The following is a 17,093-nucleotide window of genomic DNA, read 5'->3' on the forward strand; positions in this document are numbered from 1 at the left end:
GACATTACGACTTTATTTCACCAATACATACAGACTGTACAACAGGCTCGTTTTAAGATACAATGCATAATCAAGTAATAAAAGAAATTCATAAACAGGAAAACAGTTTATGCACAAACATGTATAATTCATGCATAAAAATAAAACGAGAATAGGAAATAAAGTCATCGTACCTTATCTATCTTGTAGGGATACATCAAGCATCTTAGCATCTTAGTTTGCATCTACATTAGTCCCTTAAATACCTAAGGAGGGTATTGTGATCTGATTGGGTGGAGTAGGGTTTCTGATTGGAACTGGCAGGACGTTGGAGAATCTGAAACCTGTAAAAGGAAAGCAATGATTGATATTGGAAAGTCTATTTCTAGGTAAACACATATTAGCATTTTGTTTAGTGTCATGTCAGTGAACATCACTATTAGTAATATATGAGTCTTGTCTGATTTAAATATTATTATGGCATTGTAAAATGTACTCGTTAAGATACAGTAAATAAAGGCTTACATTGTACAAGGAAATAAGCTTCAGACATTAATCTTAACAACACTTTTTGCATTACAAGGATGTTCTGAACATCTGTTGTATGCCCCCATAGCCTGGTACCATATGCTAAAATCGAATCAAAGAAGGCAAAATTGGCTTGCTTCAATACATTATGTGGAAGGCCAGACGTTAGGCGTCTTGTCAAATAACCTACTCTGCACAGCGTAGTCCAAAGAAAATCAATATAGTCCTCCCAAGTCAATTCACAATCCAGGATACAACCTAAAAAGTTCACTGAATCACTTTTTATAGCATGAGTTGACAAACTAAATGTATTTATTGGCTGATTCAACAATAGCCTATTCAGAATAAACCACTGCTGGGCTGCGTGCAATGTTTCCCGAGCCTCAGATCTGGCAAGAGTCAAGTCACTGTCAGATGAAAGAAGAGCTGTGTCGTCTGCAAAAAGAACAACACTCCCGACAAGTAAAACTATAGTGAAGATCATTTACTGCTACAAGACATAGCAACGGACCCAATATTTAGCCCTGTGGTACACCATATTTTATATTAACTTGAGTCGAATTGACACCATATAAACTTACAACCTGTTGCCTATTAGACAGTACGAGCTACCTACCTTAAGCGCACCATCTTCTAGGCCATAACGCTTCAATCAGAATCAGAAGGACATTGTGTGGAATACAATCAAAACCGCGAGAGTGATTACAGAAAATTATGTGTTAGTATGTGGATTGTTCATATCAAGAGAGTTCAGAACCCCATAAACCAATGACTCGGTTGCAAGCACAGTAATCCTTTTTCTTCCTAAAACTAAATTGAGTCGACACTAGGAGATTGTGCTCTTCTAAGTAGCATGAACAACTGGACATAGATTACTGCCTAAAACATTTTGGTAAATACTGGTATCGCCAACCAAAGTGTTTACAAATCCATATCATATTCAGAGTAATGGCTGAACAAAGAATTTCAAGTTCATTACCTTTCTATCTAATACTGTGAACGTTCATCGAGCACAAATTTTGTCTGTACAGTTGTTGGTAGGACTAGAACCACTTACATTTGTAAAAATACGGGAAGGAATAACATTTTATGTTGGCTTTTGCACAAACTCTTTGACGAATATACCGATCGGCCAAAAATCACCAGAAAGAACTTTAGGGGCTCCTTCAGAGGCTAAAATACTAAAAAGCTTACAATTAATTTAGTACACTAGTAGCGTAGTATGAGCAGAAAATCAAATTAGTTTTTTAGTTTATATTTTAACGTGAGTACCCACTGCAGCAACAGCCATTACGCAACAGGATCTCTGATTCCTCATACATTTACTTAGAGGTAACAATCTTAACATACATTACACTATATTTCTACCAAAAGTGCTTTTTAATGTAGTGCTTGTTGATCTCTCTTGTTTACTATTAATAGCTCTTAATATTCTCTTCTGAAGAACATATATTCTAATTAAGGAACTAGAGTTCAATTCCACGTCCCAAAATGTATACATCGAATAAGTGCACACGTGTGTTTAAGGTTTAACTGTGTAAATTTTCTTCTCGAGGTTCAATTAAGGTAAGGTTGCTGTTTATAATAACAATATAGAACTGAAACATTTTCCGATTCTTATCATGAAATTGTGTTTTAAGGCTCTTGAGAGTGCAATTAAATTAAAACATTACATTTTTTTTCATTTTAAATGTTTTTTTCCAGCTCTAAATGGTTGGCCAGAAGTACACCCACCATTATATTTCTGTCCTCATTCACCAACTGATCCACACAAACCTCGATGTCTTCAGTCTCCCATTGATATTCGCTTTAGTAGTGCCGTCAGTGTGGTCCTACCGCCTCTGAGGTTTCAGAACTTGCTTAGCAGTGACGTCCGTGTCATCATGATGAACACTGGGACCACAGGTACACCATACTATAAAAATACTCAAGAATTTAAGATTATAATGTATTAAGGACTGTATGTGTTACTGGTTCGTTTGGAAACTGAAAAAAATACTAAAAAACTTACAATTATTTTAGTACACTAGTAGCGTAGTATGAGCAGAAAATCAAATTAATTTTTTAATTTATATTTTAACGTGAGTTTTAAAATGGAATAATATATGAACAGAATGATAAATGACATACGAAACGCCTCTGTATTGTAATAAGTAGAGGGATAAATAAAGAGGTAATATTAATGGAAAAAGAAATTATTTATGCGATTACAACATTTGAACTTAAGGCCAAAGGAGATTATAAGAGGCATTGTCGAAGAGTTTAGTGTATCATAATTGTAATCAAGTTACAGACAAAATAAAGTAGCTTCTGTTCCTTTCACGTATTTGTAGCTGAATGTGACTTACAGAAGGTGACCGTAAATATGAAGGGTTAATGTCTATAAATGTATACATACATAGGTATACTCCTTAATAACCACAAATTAAGGTCTTTTTTGGCATCTACGAACAGTTGGAAGATGCTATGAACGTGAGTAAACGGTAATGGGTTTCACAATTCACTACAATAATGCCCACGGTTTTTAGACTAAATTAAATTATATATTTTTACCATTGTTAGGTATTAGCTCCAACATTTTGTTTTGTTCAGTACATGGGCGTCTACTTATCGTGTCTCGGCTTCTTTTGCCGTAGATAGTATCATTATGTATAGATCATACATGAAATGCCATCCCAATTGCTGCAGCAATTAATTAGTGGGAGTGATTTTTTGCTCGCTGTCAACAAATCTCTATTTACATTTAAGAGATCTGATGTGGAAGTTTTCTCCGAAGGTTATTTGAGTTAAGGTTTGTGTACCTTAAGACATTTACCTTAAGACCTTTTGTTTTCTTGTAACTACTGCTCTTCTTTAGTTTATCCTTACGTCCTCGAATCTCATTTATAAGCGATGTTGATAGAAATAGACCCGATGCAGCATATAGTTATGATGGGTAACTAACGCTGTGGTTTTTGACTGGAATGAGCGTTCTTTTACTCTTTTCTTATTTCATGACTAAAATATGTGACTCTCATGCATTATTATTATTTGTGTTTATTCAGTATATTGTAGGTACTGGAGGTGGTTTAATTGTTTTGTTCAGGCGTAATTATTCTGCTCATAGAAAATTATATCGATGTTTTGCTATCTAGGATTGTTTTTTTAAACATGAAGACTACACTGGAAAGTGTTTGAAATTAATTGAACCAGTTTCGAGAAGATTCTTCCTTAGTTCAAGTGACTATTGATGATCTTCGTAAGTGGTTTGACTTTGATGTGTTCTAAATTTAGAAAGTACTTACTTCCGTATATTTATCATTTGACAAATAGCAGTTGTTGGTTAACCTCACGTAGTGAACATATCTAAATCAAGCGTTAACATTCCTCCCGCATCGGTTCATACGCTGTCTAATGTGCCAATAAGAATTTTTTAAACTTTGTATATTTGTAATATTTCAGCTTTTATTATCAAAAGTATCTTTGGTATCGTTGATTCTGTTCTTTTATCACTGTGGAGATGGAGTTTAATGATAGGATGTTCTCTATTCATTTGGAAAATCTCGGCACGCCGATTCCAAAGAGTGGTACCTCTCTTTAGTTATTCAACGATTTCTGTTATTATAGTATCGTACGAAAAATGTTTGAAAAGAGTGCAGTTTTCTTATAAGAATATATGCTAAATTATCTTTCCACATTAACATGATTTCATGAAAATTAAATCGATTGCCGCAATCGTGTCGTTGTTTGTAGCGTTAACCGATGCTCCGGTTATGTCACAGGTATTGCAATCTACCTTGACTTCCTAAAGGAATTTCATTGAATCATCTTGAAGAATCCACTAGTCTTGGATATTCTCCTAAATGCGTTCACTGAATCAGGTCTTACCTATTAGAAAGAGCATTTAAAGTACGATTTCGTGGAGTTTATTCTGATAGTTTCATTGCCATTTCAGAAATGCTTCAAATTTAAATTTTGGCAATAGCTTTTCCTTTTTATGTTAATGATGTAATATCTAAACTGAACTATAACGTTCAGCTTTATGCTGATGATATGTAAGCTCTAGTTTCCGATTGTGAGAGTAGCAAACCATTTGGTTCTGCAATCAGACATTAATTTTGATGTTGGGTGGGCTGAAATCAATCACATATCCTCCTAAAGAGTCATTAGGACTGAGAAATGACACACTGTGCAAGGTCTTATGGTGACCAAGTCGATTCCAATAGATTCCAAGTTAATCTTTTCTGTAAACGTAGTCATTGTTATATCACAAGCTAGGAGAAACTTTGTCTTTTGATGGGGATTGTTAGACTTTTTACAACGAAGATTTGTGTATGGTACTTTACAGATCATTACCACGAAGTCATCATCTAAGTGATGCCCCTGTTGATAGCAGTAGGTACAGACGTTTCACAGTTATAGCAATTAAGGCTGTGCATAGCAGATTCCTGTCGTAGGTAGTCTGCAAGTTACCTGGACTGATTCAAGGGTATGTACGAAAAGAGCTAAGGGTTCCTGTGCTTTCAACTCGTAATTTTGCGGTAGATTTGATATTTTTCTTTAGAGTTTTGCAACTGTCAGGAATTGGGATAAGAATTGCAGAGTATTCATGTTTTGGCAAGAGAGATTCATTCGTTGTCTATTTTGTATGCGACCCAATAATTAGATGCACTGTAATTGCAAACACTTAAAATTTAGATTATTTATACTTGTATAGAAAACAGTTTTGTAAATTTCCTACCGGGGGGGGGGAGGTATGAAAATGACATGTAGCCTAAACTATGATTTTGTTACGTTCTCTAGCAATCGACAGCTTGTTTTTAGTAAGGCCTAATGTATTAGGTTAATATATTAGGCCTATACGTTATATGTTTCCTTGCACGCCTTGGTCACTAAGCTACAATTACTAGTTTTAAGGAATAGCAATCAAAGTAACTAACGAATCCTGTGCCTCATTCTTTATATCATTTATCCATTCATCCTTCAACCACACACATCCCTCAAATTAATTATGATGTTATATATTTGTATCAACATATCGGCCTAAGTTGATTTTGTCGGATACTCCGGTTTAATCAAACATCCAAATGGATATTCTTTGACCAATCTTCTTCATTTCCCTTGTAAGGACGTAGATATTTCCTATCGTTTTCAGTGTACTGAAAAGCTAACGATTAATTATATTTCTAGTGGACTTTAAAATAGCAGAAGAAGGAGTGGTGAGGCCCAGCCTGACCGGAGGCCCGCTGCTGAGCCATGGGGAGTTTCAGTTCTATAATATTCACATGCATTGGGGGATGAGGGACGTCCTTGGGAGTGAGCACAAGGTGAATGGACGGAGGTATTTTAACTTCAGCAAAGCAAACATTGGAGTTAGACTCTATAGTATATAGAATTCGCATGTTTAAGCGTAAGAATATCTATTATTTGAATATTTCAATGTGTTTTGATTTACACTATAATGTAAATTATTAGTTTACTAAACAAGCTTTTCAGAAATATTTTCCAATGAACGAGAAGTCCCCGTAGAATTGTGGGTCAGTACCATTGATATCGTCTAGCTGTAAGATAAACCGAAATAAAAGGTCAAGCAAAATCGCGGATAACAGATAGAAGTTTAAAAATATAACATTTATAGAGCTATAAAGTATTTAACATTTGAAGTTGCACAATTTCTAGTAGTGTTTCTTGAGTATACGAAGTTCTTTGAACATATTTACTTCATCTTCCATAATAATAAAACATTTTTTCGTTTTGATTCGTTGCTATATAATGTGTAACTACTCAAATTTTCGTAAGTCCATTCCTGGAAGAAATCTGTTTTCTGAATAAAATCTAGTTCTTCAGATGTTTATTAAAACTAATGCTTAGTGTGAATATTTAAGATTATGTTGTTGCAACAATGTTTAGTAAGTTTTATCAAACGATTTTATTCTGATTCAATACTATTATCAATGTCTTGTCAATAGATTATAAAATATTTGGATTCTAGACACATTTAAGAGTAGAATTTAAATACACTTTTGCACAACAAGTTTCGAATGTTGAATGGAAATTTTAAGATCTGTTAAAAATACAAATAATTAAGAAACATACTATTTACGTGTAGCTTAATTATTGACACAACGGTAGTGAAGAAACTTTAATAATGGAGCATAGGCTAGAGGCTGAACCATAAAGAAAATTTATATTTTCTCTGTATTTATAATATATTTTATATTCATTCTAAAGTGACTATTTATTTATAAAATATCGAGATTGACTTGAAAGACTATAATAATATTTCTTTATTGCAGTAATATAAGGATAATATAAATTGTATTGAAAGTGGCATTCTTATGTATATATGTAAAATATTGTAATACAATATATTTTTATATTAACAAATAAACAATCCCTGTCACATTTAGGATACATAATACTATGCACTCCCACATTTATCCATTTTTATCGGATCGAGATAGTGTGTGGATTTTTAACGTGAGATTCTTAATTGTCCCAGCGGCGCGTCAGGAACTTACCAACAAAATAAAACACACCTGACACCAAAACAAGCTTTAATGTGACTGAAATTTTGAATGTTTTTAAGCGCTTCAGAAAACCCGTTGATTAGTCTATGATTAGTTTTGGTTTGGGAGCTGGGCAGAAGCTGTTGTTCTATGTTGTCGTATTCAATAGTTGCTCCTGCCCCTTATTTCTTAATTGTAAACTTCCATACCCTCACCAAAGTACACTTTGAGAAGCAGTACAGAAACACCTCGGGAATATAGAGGCTTGATAAAGTCAGCAACCCGAGCTCCCTGAAGGCATTTCTACGTGACTCTCTGATATTCAGTCTTAAAATAATTCTATTAGCCTTCTTTTGAAGTTTATTAATAATTGTTGTTGGAAACAGCTTCTCCAAAGGCGAATTCCGCATTACAAGTGGGGGTTAATAAGATCAAAATAGGCAATTCTTAAGACTTCAGAAGAGCTTGTTTTTGAAAGATTACACGTGCTTGAATACCTGATGTTACCCTCAAGCACAATTTGTCACTATGGACATTCCACGTAGCGTCAGACTTTGATCAAGGTGCATTCTAAAGAATGTAACTTAAACCTTACAATTCGATATTAATCTATTGGCACATATACGATATTAACAATAATGTAATATGCAAAGATTGTATTGCTTTATGACAATGAACACTAAGTTTTAGTATTCATTGCCGATGAAGCTCCCACTACACTTCAGGTAATGACAGCTAAAGTTTGGGTAACAGCTGGCATTTTATGACTGTTAAGTTATAAAATATACAATTTTCTAAACCATAAATTTCTTACGTGTAGTTTTATGGATACCTTCCAAAACTTCGGCTTAAGTGGTTGAACTCGTTTCAAAGTTATCAATATAAAACGTAATAAAGCTCATTGAGTTCGCTCTCATATAACATTTTTTATTGTTTTAAATCCTTTTTAGCTTTATTCTTACTGTCACAGTAAAAATTTGTAGCTTTTCATAAAGAGCCCTTTAGCTATTTTCCAATCAAAGTACGGCTATGTTCTTAATTATTTTCTAAATATATAGTACTTGTAATTCATGACTGGATATACTGAACATATTTAAATATAGTTTTTAAATACTAAATACCCAGAAAAATCTATTTATTTGTTTCTACATGATGCATAACATTAGGAATATTTTTATTTCAGAAAATGTATCAATGGCCAAAAATAACACATTATGTGGACGAAGTATTTCATTTTCCGGAGGGTTAGAATCCATTCATTTATATTAACCCTTTCACTACCAATTTTTATTTTGTTTAAGTTTTGTTATAATCTTGTTCCTTTTATTAAATTATAACATGTAATTTTTTTAATTTTTAATTTTAATATTTACTATTTTTTATGACTTTTTTTAATGGGACACATATGTCCCAGTGGTATTTAATAATGGGACATATTTGTTCCAATGGTATAGGTAAATAATAATCACTGTTTTGCAAAATATAAGTTTATTATTGTTTTGTGCAAAACATTGTTAATATTACAAAATTAAGATTTGTTTTCTGTTTAGTTACAATTTATAAATGATACTTTGAAAAACAGTCCTTACAAAGAGGTACTGTATATTACATTCCACACACATGGTTTTTGTTCTCTTTTCGACTTTATTTTCAAAGCAACTTTTCCACCTACTTCTGGTGGTCCCTTCAACTGGTAAATGCGAGCCAACATTTACCATGTATTTTGCTCTTTTTGATGGTCTCCCACAGCTCATTCTTCTTTTCACTGATGTTTTTCCGTCCTTCACACAACAGCTGCTCAGCTAGTGGAACAACAAAAGACAAATGATGTTTTTTTTTTATGTTGAATCTCTTCATATAAAATCCAAGCATTTACAACAGAAGTTAGCAAGAGCTTATAAAATACCTTCTTCCACCACTTCTTAGATTTTCTGTCAAAATCATAGATACTAATTTTCTGATCGGAAAGATCTACACCGCTAGTTTGTCCAGTGTTTTATTGTTTCATAACAATATGGTATGTAATAATGTGACACTAATGTTTTTGACTTTTTCAGTTACGCAATTGAAGGACACTGCGTTCACTTCAATACAAAGTACGGGAGTTACAAGGAAGCTAGTAAATACCATGATGGCTTGGCAGTTGTCGCATTTTTCGGAGAAGTAAGTCGTAGTTATTTATTTGTCTCTGAGATCACAACATCCGTGTTATAGTATTTCAGTATAATTTAATGTTGATATTTAAATTTTCAGCACCCTTCCGATCTTCAGCTTCCTAAATAATGGAATTATTTGCATTGCCCAGAGGATTTACAAATTGTGCTGTCAGTCCTCATGCAAATAAAACTAATTTTGCTTTATGTAAAGTTACTTTCAAAAATATACGACGGTGTGCTATGTTTTGAATCGTGAATCCGAGTTGCAGGATTCATTTCGATTACATTTTCTTTCAGTCAGCTAACCAGTGTATTTCTTCAAATTTCTAAAAACATCTTGATAAGTTAAACACGTTGGGTTTGCATCACGAAAATAATGCGTGCATACTAAGCGACTTTACGTGGCGATTACAACAATGAACGGTAGGAATAATCTGAATTACTTAACTACACTTCAAGACAATATTACCTGACATTCATTACAAACAAAATTGAAATATCATATGTTACCACTGACTATGACATACACATTATATCTTATTTCGCCTCTACACGTTTTTAACATCACCTCTAGCATAACAAGGAGACCTTTCAAAATAAAGATCTCTTCACATGACCTACCTATGGGGAGAAGGGTTGATTAAATGTGTATGTTGAGTTTAGCTCCAGTCAGATCTAGACGCTGCACTAAAAAGGAAGGTGAGCTGACTCTAAACGTAACATTCACAGATATATAACTTCGTTTGTTTAATTAGATATTTCTGAATTTGATCTTTGGGATAAATTTAAATGGCTGGAGATGGAATTCAACAGTGGAAGCAGTCAAGTTCTTTCAATTCCACCCTTTCCTGATCACCAAAACCCCCTTTAAGAATATATACGTTTCAATTTTTTTCTCACGAAATATTTTTTACATTTAGTACTTATTTAAATTCTACTCCACTCTTTCAAAATTGTTACAGGCAGGAAAGGTAGACAATCCTAAGATTGAGCGACTAGTCAAACGTCTGGGAAATGTCAAACATCCCAATTCCTCAGTATCGATGAGCGCTAGGGAAAGTTTAAGTTGGTTCGCCGATCTGGGGGAACCCACCAACTACTTCACGTATCCTGGTTCTCTAACTACTTTCCCCTACTCCGAGAACGTCATCTGGATCGTCTATCCACGACCGCTTTTAATATCCTTTAGACAGGTAATTAAATATTTATGGTGAATAACTATTATACCTTACTTCTTCAAAAAATTTATTGTTGCTTACCTCAGTTAAACCATCGTATACGTGTTTAACTGAACATTATTGTATGTGATACTGGATTTTCATGAAAGTACTATTATTCTGAATTGTATAAATAAATAAAAACAAGAATTTCAAGTCTTTATACAGGGTGTTCCATAACTTTTTGGACAAAGGTACACCAAATTGTTGCTCGGGTCAAAACAAACATATATTTCAACATTTGAACATGGGTACCCAATGCTTAGTTTCCCATATGTATATCTGTATGTGTTTCTTATAAAATATCAATATCTTCAAAAATAAGAAATTAAATTATACCCAATTTGGCTCAAATGTTTACGATAGCAAGACCAGTTACTGAGAAATATCATGAAAACATCTTTAGTATTTTCAAAATGGCGGCCATTAAAACGTTTAAACATTGGATAACTTAAAAACAGCAATTTTTCTCAAGAAATACAAGAATAGCAGTCTTTAGAGGATTTTAGCACCAATCTAATGACACCAAAATTATAACTGATTTAGAGCAGATTGACTGTGTCAATACACGGCCCACATTGTGGTTCTCAGCGAATAGCCAACAATACAAAACTGAATAACGGCAGCTACCAATGTGGGCCATGTGCTGTCACAGTAAATCTGTTCTAAATTTATTTACCGTGCGTTTGCTCTTGCCATCCAGCTATAAAAATAAAAATATAGGACGCGCCGCCTTACTCCAAAAGTTTTTGTTTCTACTGCTCTTTTTACAGGTTGGTCTTATTATTTTAGTATATTTTGCACACATTTATTTATTAATTGCACTATTTATTTCTTGTTTGTTTAGATACTATTTAATCTTTATCGGAAATAACCTATGGAAACCATATTTTTGTCATTTTACTGATGAAAGCCAAAAGAATTACAACGAAGACATGTTATACTTATTTGAAAATAATTGATTTTTGACGTACCTGACATATTTATTATTCACTATATAATATTATTCATTTATGGAATATAAGTGATGAGTTTATAAGACACCTGTTGAAATTGTACTAAGAACTATTGCAAGAAGTTTTAACATTTTTTATGTTCATCGTAGTTGGATACAGGGTGTTTCAGACCACACGACCGCAAATTTCCTGTGGTTGAACCGTTTGACATAGAGCAACGCAATGAACTGTAACTCATAAAAATCCCAAATGTTTTTGTTGCATAATACGGAGTGTGCTCGAAAATGAGGGTCACAGGTCCAAAGCTCTAACATTTTAAATAAGTCATTTGGCATATCATTTAAAAAAATTTTGAACGCTGAACAATTTGGCACATTTCTGATCAGCACCTAATACAAAATGAAATTTTTATTTTACGTTAGTAATTATCCTATTATAATAATACAGCTTCTTTCCAATAACTTGTAAACTAGAAAATATGGAAATGAACTTAATTTTTTGAAGTCTTTCTTTTTTAGCAACCTGTAATTTGATGTGCCACACAACGTATGATCTCATTAAAATTTTTTTGTGGGCACGCGGCTGCAAAGATTTTTGATTGTCAAAGGTTTGGTGCTGTAAAAAAGTTGCCAAAATCATCATACGACATATTGTTTGAAATGTTACATATGAAATGTGTTAGAGCTTACCTGGTGCTTTTTGCAATAAAAAATTGACACTCGCAAATGTAAATACTAGTACCATAATAAAAAAGAAAATTTTTAATTTCCCATTTGGACAAGAATTAAGGTATTTTGAAAAACGTTGTACCAAATTGTTCAACGTTCACAGACCTTTAAAATTATGTACCACATGACCTATCTTGCTGTTTGAAACTTTAAAGGTTCGATACTAAGACCCTCATTTTATAAGGCACAACCTTTTTTATAGCAACAAAAACAATTTTGCGATGGTAGACATATGGCATTGTTTTGGGGTTACTGTTTATTCCATTGCTCTATGTTCAAACGGAGATTACGGCCGGTTGATCTGAAACACCCTGTAAACAATATAAGAAAATGTTATAACGAATGAAATCATACAAAACATAGATAGCATAATATTTATATACTATAAATATATTATAATAAATTTTTTGCGGATGTTTATCATTATAAGATCAAATCATCAATCAAAGATTTATTGTGAGTGTATTTCACAGGTTAAAGCATTCAGAAAATTGCTATCAAGTGACTGCATTGCCAACACGGAAAACACCAGACCGCTACAGAAGTTCAACTGCAGACCTCTGATATATGCTATCGGGACCTGAGAGTTGTACACAACAAACAATAATTCATCCCAGTGTAAATATACTTGTATTTATGTCAGTTTATTATAAAAAAAGGTATGAAATTTATGTCTTTTCTCTGGTTTCCTTATTAGTATTGTCACGGTCAATTAATTTGATATATCTCATGATATTTTAGCCCACTTTACTCTGTGTTTGTGCGCCTTGACTTTACAACATTTCGTGTTTACAGAGTGTAAGCACCAAAGACACTTTTTGCAAATTAGTTTTCTAAAATAATACTGTGGAAATAAAACCAAAACTTTTAATTCAAATATAAATCTAAGGTGTAAAGTTTCGAATACCTTAAAATCAAATGTTTAAAAGAATGCGTTTATCGTTTAAGGTATGCCCACCACATCTAAGTGAACATTGAACAAGTTCAAAAATAATTGATTTCAAACAATATTTTAAATATAGTACTGTATTGGGCATTTCATTTCGAAACTTATTGAATTTTTTTTGTTAGTCATTTAACTAAATACAGTAGAACCCCTCATATCCGACCTCGGGATATCCGACCATGTTGCCCGACCAAACAAAGGCTGCCTATAGTAGACAAGTCTCAACGTGAAACATGACTCATCAGCGCTGTGCATTGTTTTCTCTGTTAAACTGCCAGTTGCGTTCTGATTGTCGACGTAAACGTTGCTCTACTTAACTGTTTTGTTTTCGTGATTGTTTGTACAATCTTTGGTTTGTGATTGTGTAAAAAACTGTGTTGTGCGATTAGTGAACGTTAGCTATGGCTACTCAAAAACGTAAGCGTGTGTGCGTTACCCTTAAACAAAAACTTGAAGTGCTCCAACGATTGGGACCGTGGTGAGTCACTAGTAAAATTAGCCGCAGAGCTAGGGGTCGGCGTGACAACAGTTAAAGACTGGAGAAAAAACCGTAAAGCCATCGAAACCTATTCTATGATCTTTGAAACGGATGATGCTCTTAAAAATCGCTAAGTTAGAACTCGTTGACAAAGCTCTTTGGGGTTTGGTTTTGCCAAGAACGGCGAAAAGGGACTCCTTTGTCGGGGCCTCTTGTAAAAGAAAAAGCCGTAAAGCTGTTTGAAAAATTGGGAGGAGATGTTGAGACTTTCCAGGCAAGCGAAGTTGGTTTCAAACCGCTGGAAGCTTCGCCACAGCATTAGACATGTTGTTATTGCGGGTGAAAAGTTGTCTGCTGATGACAATGCTGCAAAAGATTTTGTAGAAAAGTTTCAAAAGTTGGTGTCGGATAATAATCTTGTAGCCGAACAAGTATATAACGTAGACGAGACCGGACTGAACTATAAAATGTTGCCAAAATCTACTCTTGCTTCTAAAAATGAGCCTGTTTTGGGTACAAAGCTAGCTAAGGATAGACTAACAATTGCTACGTGTAGCAACGCCAGTGGCAGTCACAAACTGCCGTTGTTTGTTATCGGCAAATCTAAGAAGCCGAGAGCTTTTAAAAATCTCAATATGTCAACACTCCCCCGTGTATTACCGTAATCAATCCTCTGCCTGGATGGATTGTGCTCTTTTTAAAGAATGGTTTTTTTTCTTAAATTCGTGCCCGCTGTTAAAAAAACACTTAAAATAAAAAAAACCTGCCACTTCGAGCTGTGTTGTTGCTGGATAATGCACCAAGCCATCCCGCAGAGCATGAATTGAAGAAAGGCAACATAAAAGCGATGTTTTTACCTCCACATGTCACCCCATTAATCCAGCCAATGGACCAAGGCGTAATCGAGTGGCTAAAAAGACGGTACCGGAAAAAATATGTTGGGTCCCTTTTGGACAAAACAGAAGGAGGCTGCTCACTATTGGAGGCCATGAAGATGTTAAACATAAAACACGCCATCTATACCGCCGCTTCTGCATGGGATGAAATCAAAGAGACAACTCTTCAAAAATCGTGGAAGAAAATTTTGGCCATCATTAAAACAAAGCGATAGTGCTGATAAGGACGATGATGAGCCCACATCATCAATGGAAGTTGACCTTGAAGCTGAAGAAAACGACGTCGCAGAAACTCTTCAAGACCTGCACGAACTGCAACACGGTGTCCAGCTGCAGGTGACAGATGTGGAGGAATGGCTGACCGAAGCTGACATGGCTGAGTCTACAAATGAAGAACTCAATGATGACGAAATAGTTGCTGCAGTTCAAAGCGCGCAAATAATGAAGACAGCGACGCTGAAGAAGAAGAAGTTGATCGTGATACTGGAGTGACGCATTCAGAGGCTAAAGACGCATTTGACGTAGTGTTGAAATATTTGGAGCAGAACCCGAGAGCTACACCTATGGACGTGTTGTGGGCAAAGAAATGGCGTGATTTTTCAGCTAGATCAAGAGATTGGGTAAATTGAAGCAAAAGAGTATTAAGGACTTCTTCAATTGTACTGTACACACTGTATGTAATTGTTTGCCTTTTTGATTAAACAGTACAGTACTGTATTTATAATATTTTTCGTTGTTACTGTAATATAAAAATGAAACTTTTCCATTTTATAAAAAAAAAACTGTTATTTTTTATTAAAATGTACTGAAAAATAATTTTGTATTAAATAATTTTTGCATTGGATACAGTTCGTAATTACAATTAAGCAGCACTATGTGTATTGAGTGGGTATTTTGTACAGTTCTGTACTAATAGTTTTTAGTGCAATATACGGCTTTTTTTACCCGAAAAACGTGTTTTATTATTCCTCGGCTTATCCGACCTTTTGGCCGTTCCGACCACGGCCCGGTCCCGTGAGGGTCGGATATGAGGGGTTCTACTGTATATAAAATATAGAGCTAGAGGAAATAATTTTTATATTTTAAAAAGTATATAAAATATATTTGACCAAGTTTCATTGGTGGAAAGTGAAGGAAATTGTATGATCCATGCAAATATTCTTGATTTACATTAGAAAGTAAAACACACGGATATTAGCATAAATTAGAGTATAAACCACAAACGCAGTAATCAGTTACTTAATCTCTACGATATATTAAAAGGTTCCAAAAGATAATTTGTAAAAATGAGATTTTACATAATTTATTTATTAAAAACCTAATCACTCTTGACGGTGTTTGAGTCAACAAAAGTCAGTCTCTGGAAGTAGCTAAAAGTACCGTGCTCGTATGATATACCGCATGTTACCTCTACCGACAGTTATACGAAATGGGCTTCAAACGACGGAACTGTGTTTATTTGTTTATCTGCAATCATCAATTTGAGTTATAAACATTATGATATCATACATATCAAGGTGAGGGTGACCGACCTAGAACAAACAAGGCATTAATATTTGAATGAGTTTTCCTGTTCCGTACTTCCTGACTATTCATCAACTGGAGTACCGAGTGTCTAGAATCCTTCCAAGGTTTAGGCAAGTAGTTCAATCAATGTATTCATGGTAATTATTCATTAAGTTTAACCTTTCCATTAAATTGGAAACTATTATTCGATAACTATTTATCAAAGCTTTTAGATTATTTAGAGTTAGTCCTCAACTGTCTAGCACAATAGCATTTTATTTATAGTGGCCATAAAAATATGTCAGTTCCTGAAATGTGTAAACTCGAAAATAGTCGTATCTAGAAATGTAACAATTTAACAAAAGGACCAAATTTGATTCCACATTTCTCATACATTCATAGCTAAAATTCACATCATAATTCTACCATGATGGGTATGGATAACTGAGATACAGCAAAGCCTGCCTGAAATGTTTAGGGCAAGATTTTTATGGATTAATTTTCATATATTTTGAATCGACGAATCCCGATTGTAGTTTGAACGAAATTTGTTCCTCCAAAACCTCTATTTTGAAGAATGGCTTAAAATACTGTACAATAACTGTCCATATGTGATTAACTCGTTAATTGCAGCTAACGTGTCGTGTATAGTTGACCAGTCAAGATACGTAAAAATTACATTTTCTTTTAAATATCTTTTTTATAATGGTTAAAAATACTAATTTATTAAAAGCCGGCTGTAGTAAAACGGTTTTCAGTTAACCCATAAGAGCAATTTATTGGTTAAACGATTAAAAAAAATGGTTAACCAAAAACAAATTAAACACTTTCATTTTTTATTAAATAGTTGAAGAATATGTATCTTTTAAAGATGTAATTGTTACGCTTACAAACGATTTACTTTCTCCTACAGTTTATACTTTTCGAATGTCGAAACGATGTAGTGCAACAAAGTTTCTCTGTACAATAAATAAAAATGTTTGTTTAATATAAAGCATTATAAGCGTTGGTTTTAGATGACAAACATATACCGTACCTGAGGTAAGGTACAAAACGTCGTAGAATTACACCTTTTATCACACAATCATTTCCCGATAATGTTTGGTGGAATGAATTTAACCACCTGCTCCGCATAAAAAAGCAAAATGATGAACTTCAAAAATGATGTCACGAGAATTCGTACGCTGGATGTAGAGATGCTCTTAGACATTTCTA

The 17,093-nt window shown here is 33.9% G+C and overlaps 1 protein-coding gene across 1 annotated transcript; it reads left to right on the forward strand.

Annotated features, from left to right (window-relative positions):
• Positions 1 to 876: 876 nt before the first annotated feature.
• Positions 877 to 12,723, forward strand: LOC124361197 (carbonic anhydrase 2-like). The gene is made up of 6 exons (XM_046815236.1): positions 877 to 969; positions 2,298 to 2,412; positions 5,677 to 5,827; positions 9,053 to 9,158; positions 10,114 to 10,344; positions 12,526 to 12,723. Exons 1-6 carry the CDS (start codon positions 877 to 879, stop codon positions 12,634 to 12,636), a joined length of 807 nt encoding a protein of 268 aa, XP_046671192.1. The 3' UTR covers positions 12,637 to 12,723.
• The last annotated feature ends 4,370 nt before the right edge of the window (positions 12,724 to 17,093 follow it).

Source organism: Homalodisca vitripennis, chromosome 4 (genome assembly GCF_021130785.1).
Source record: "Homalodisca vitripennis isolate AUS2020 chromosome 4, UT_GWSS_2.1, whole genome shotgun sequence".
NCBI lineage: Eukaryota > Metazoa > Arthropoda > Insecta > Hemiptera > Cicadellidae > Homalodisca > Homalodisca vitripennis.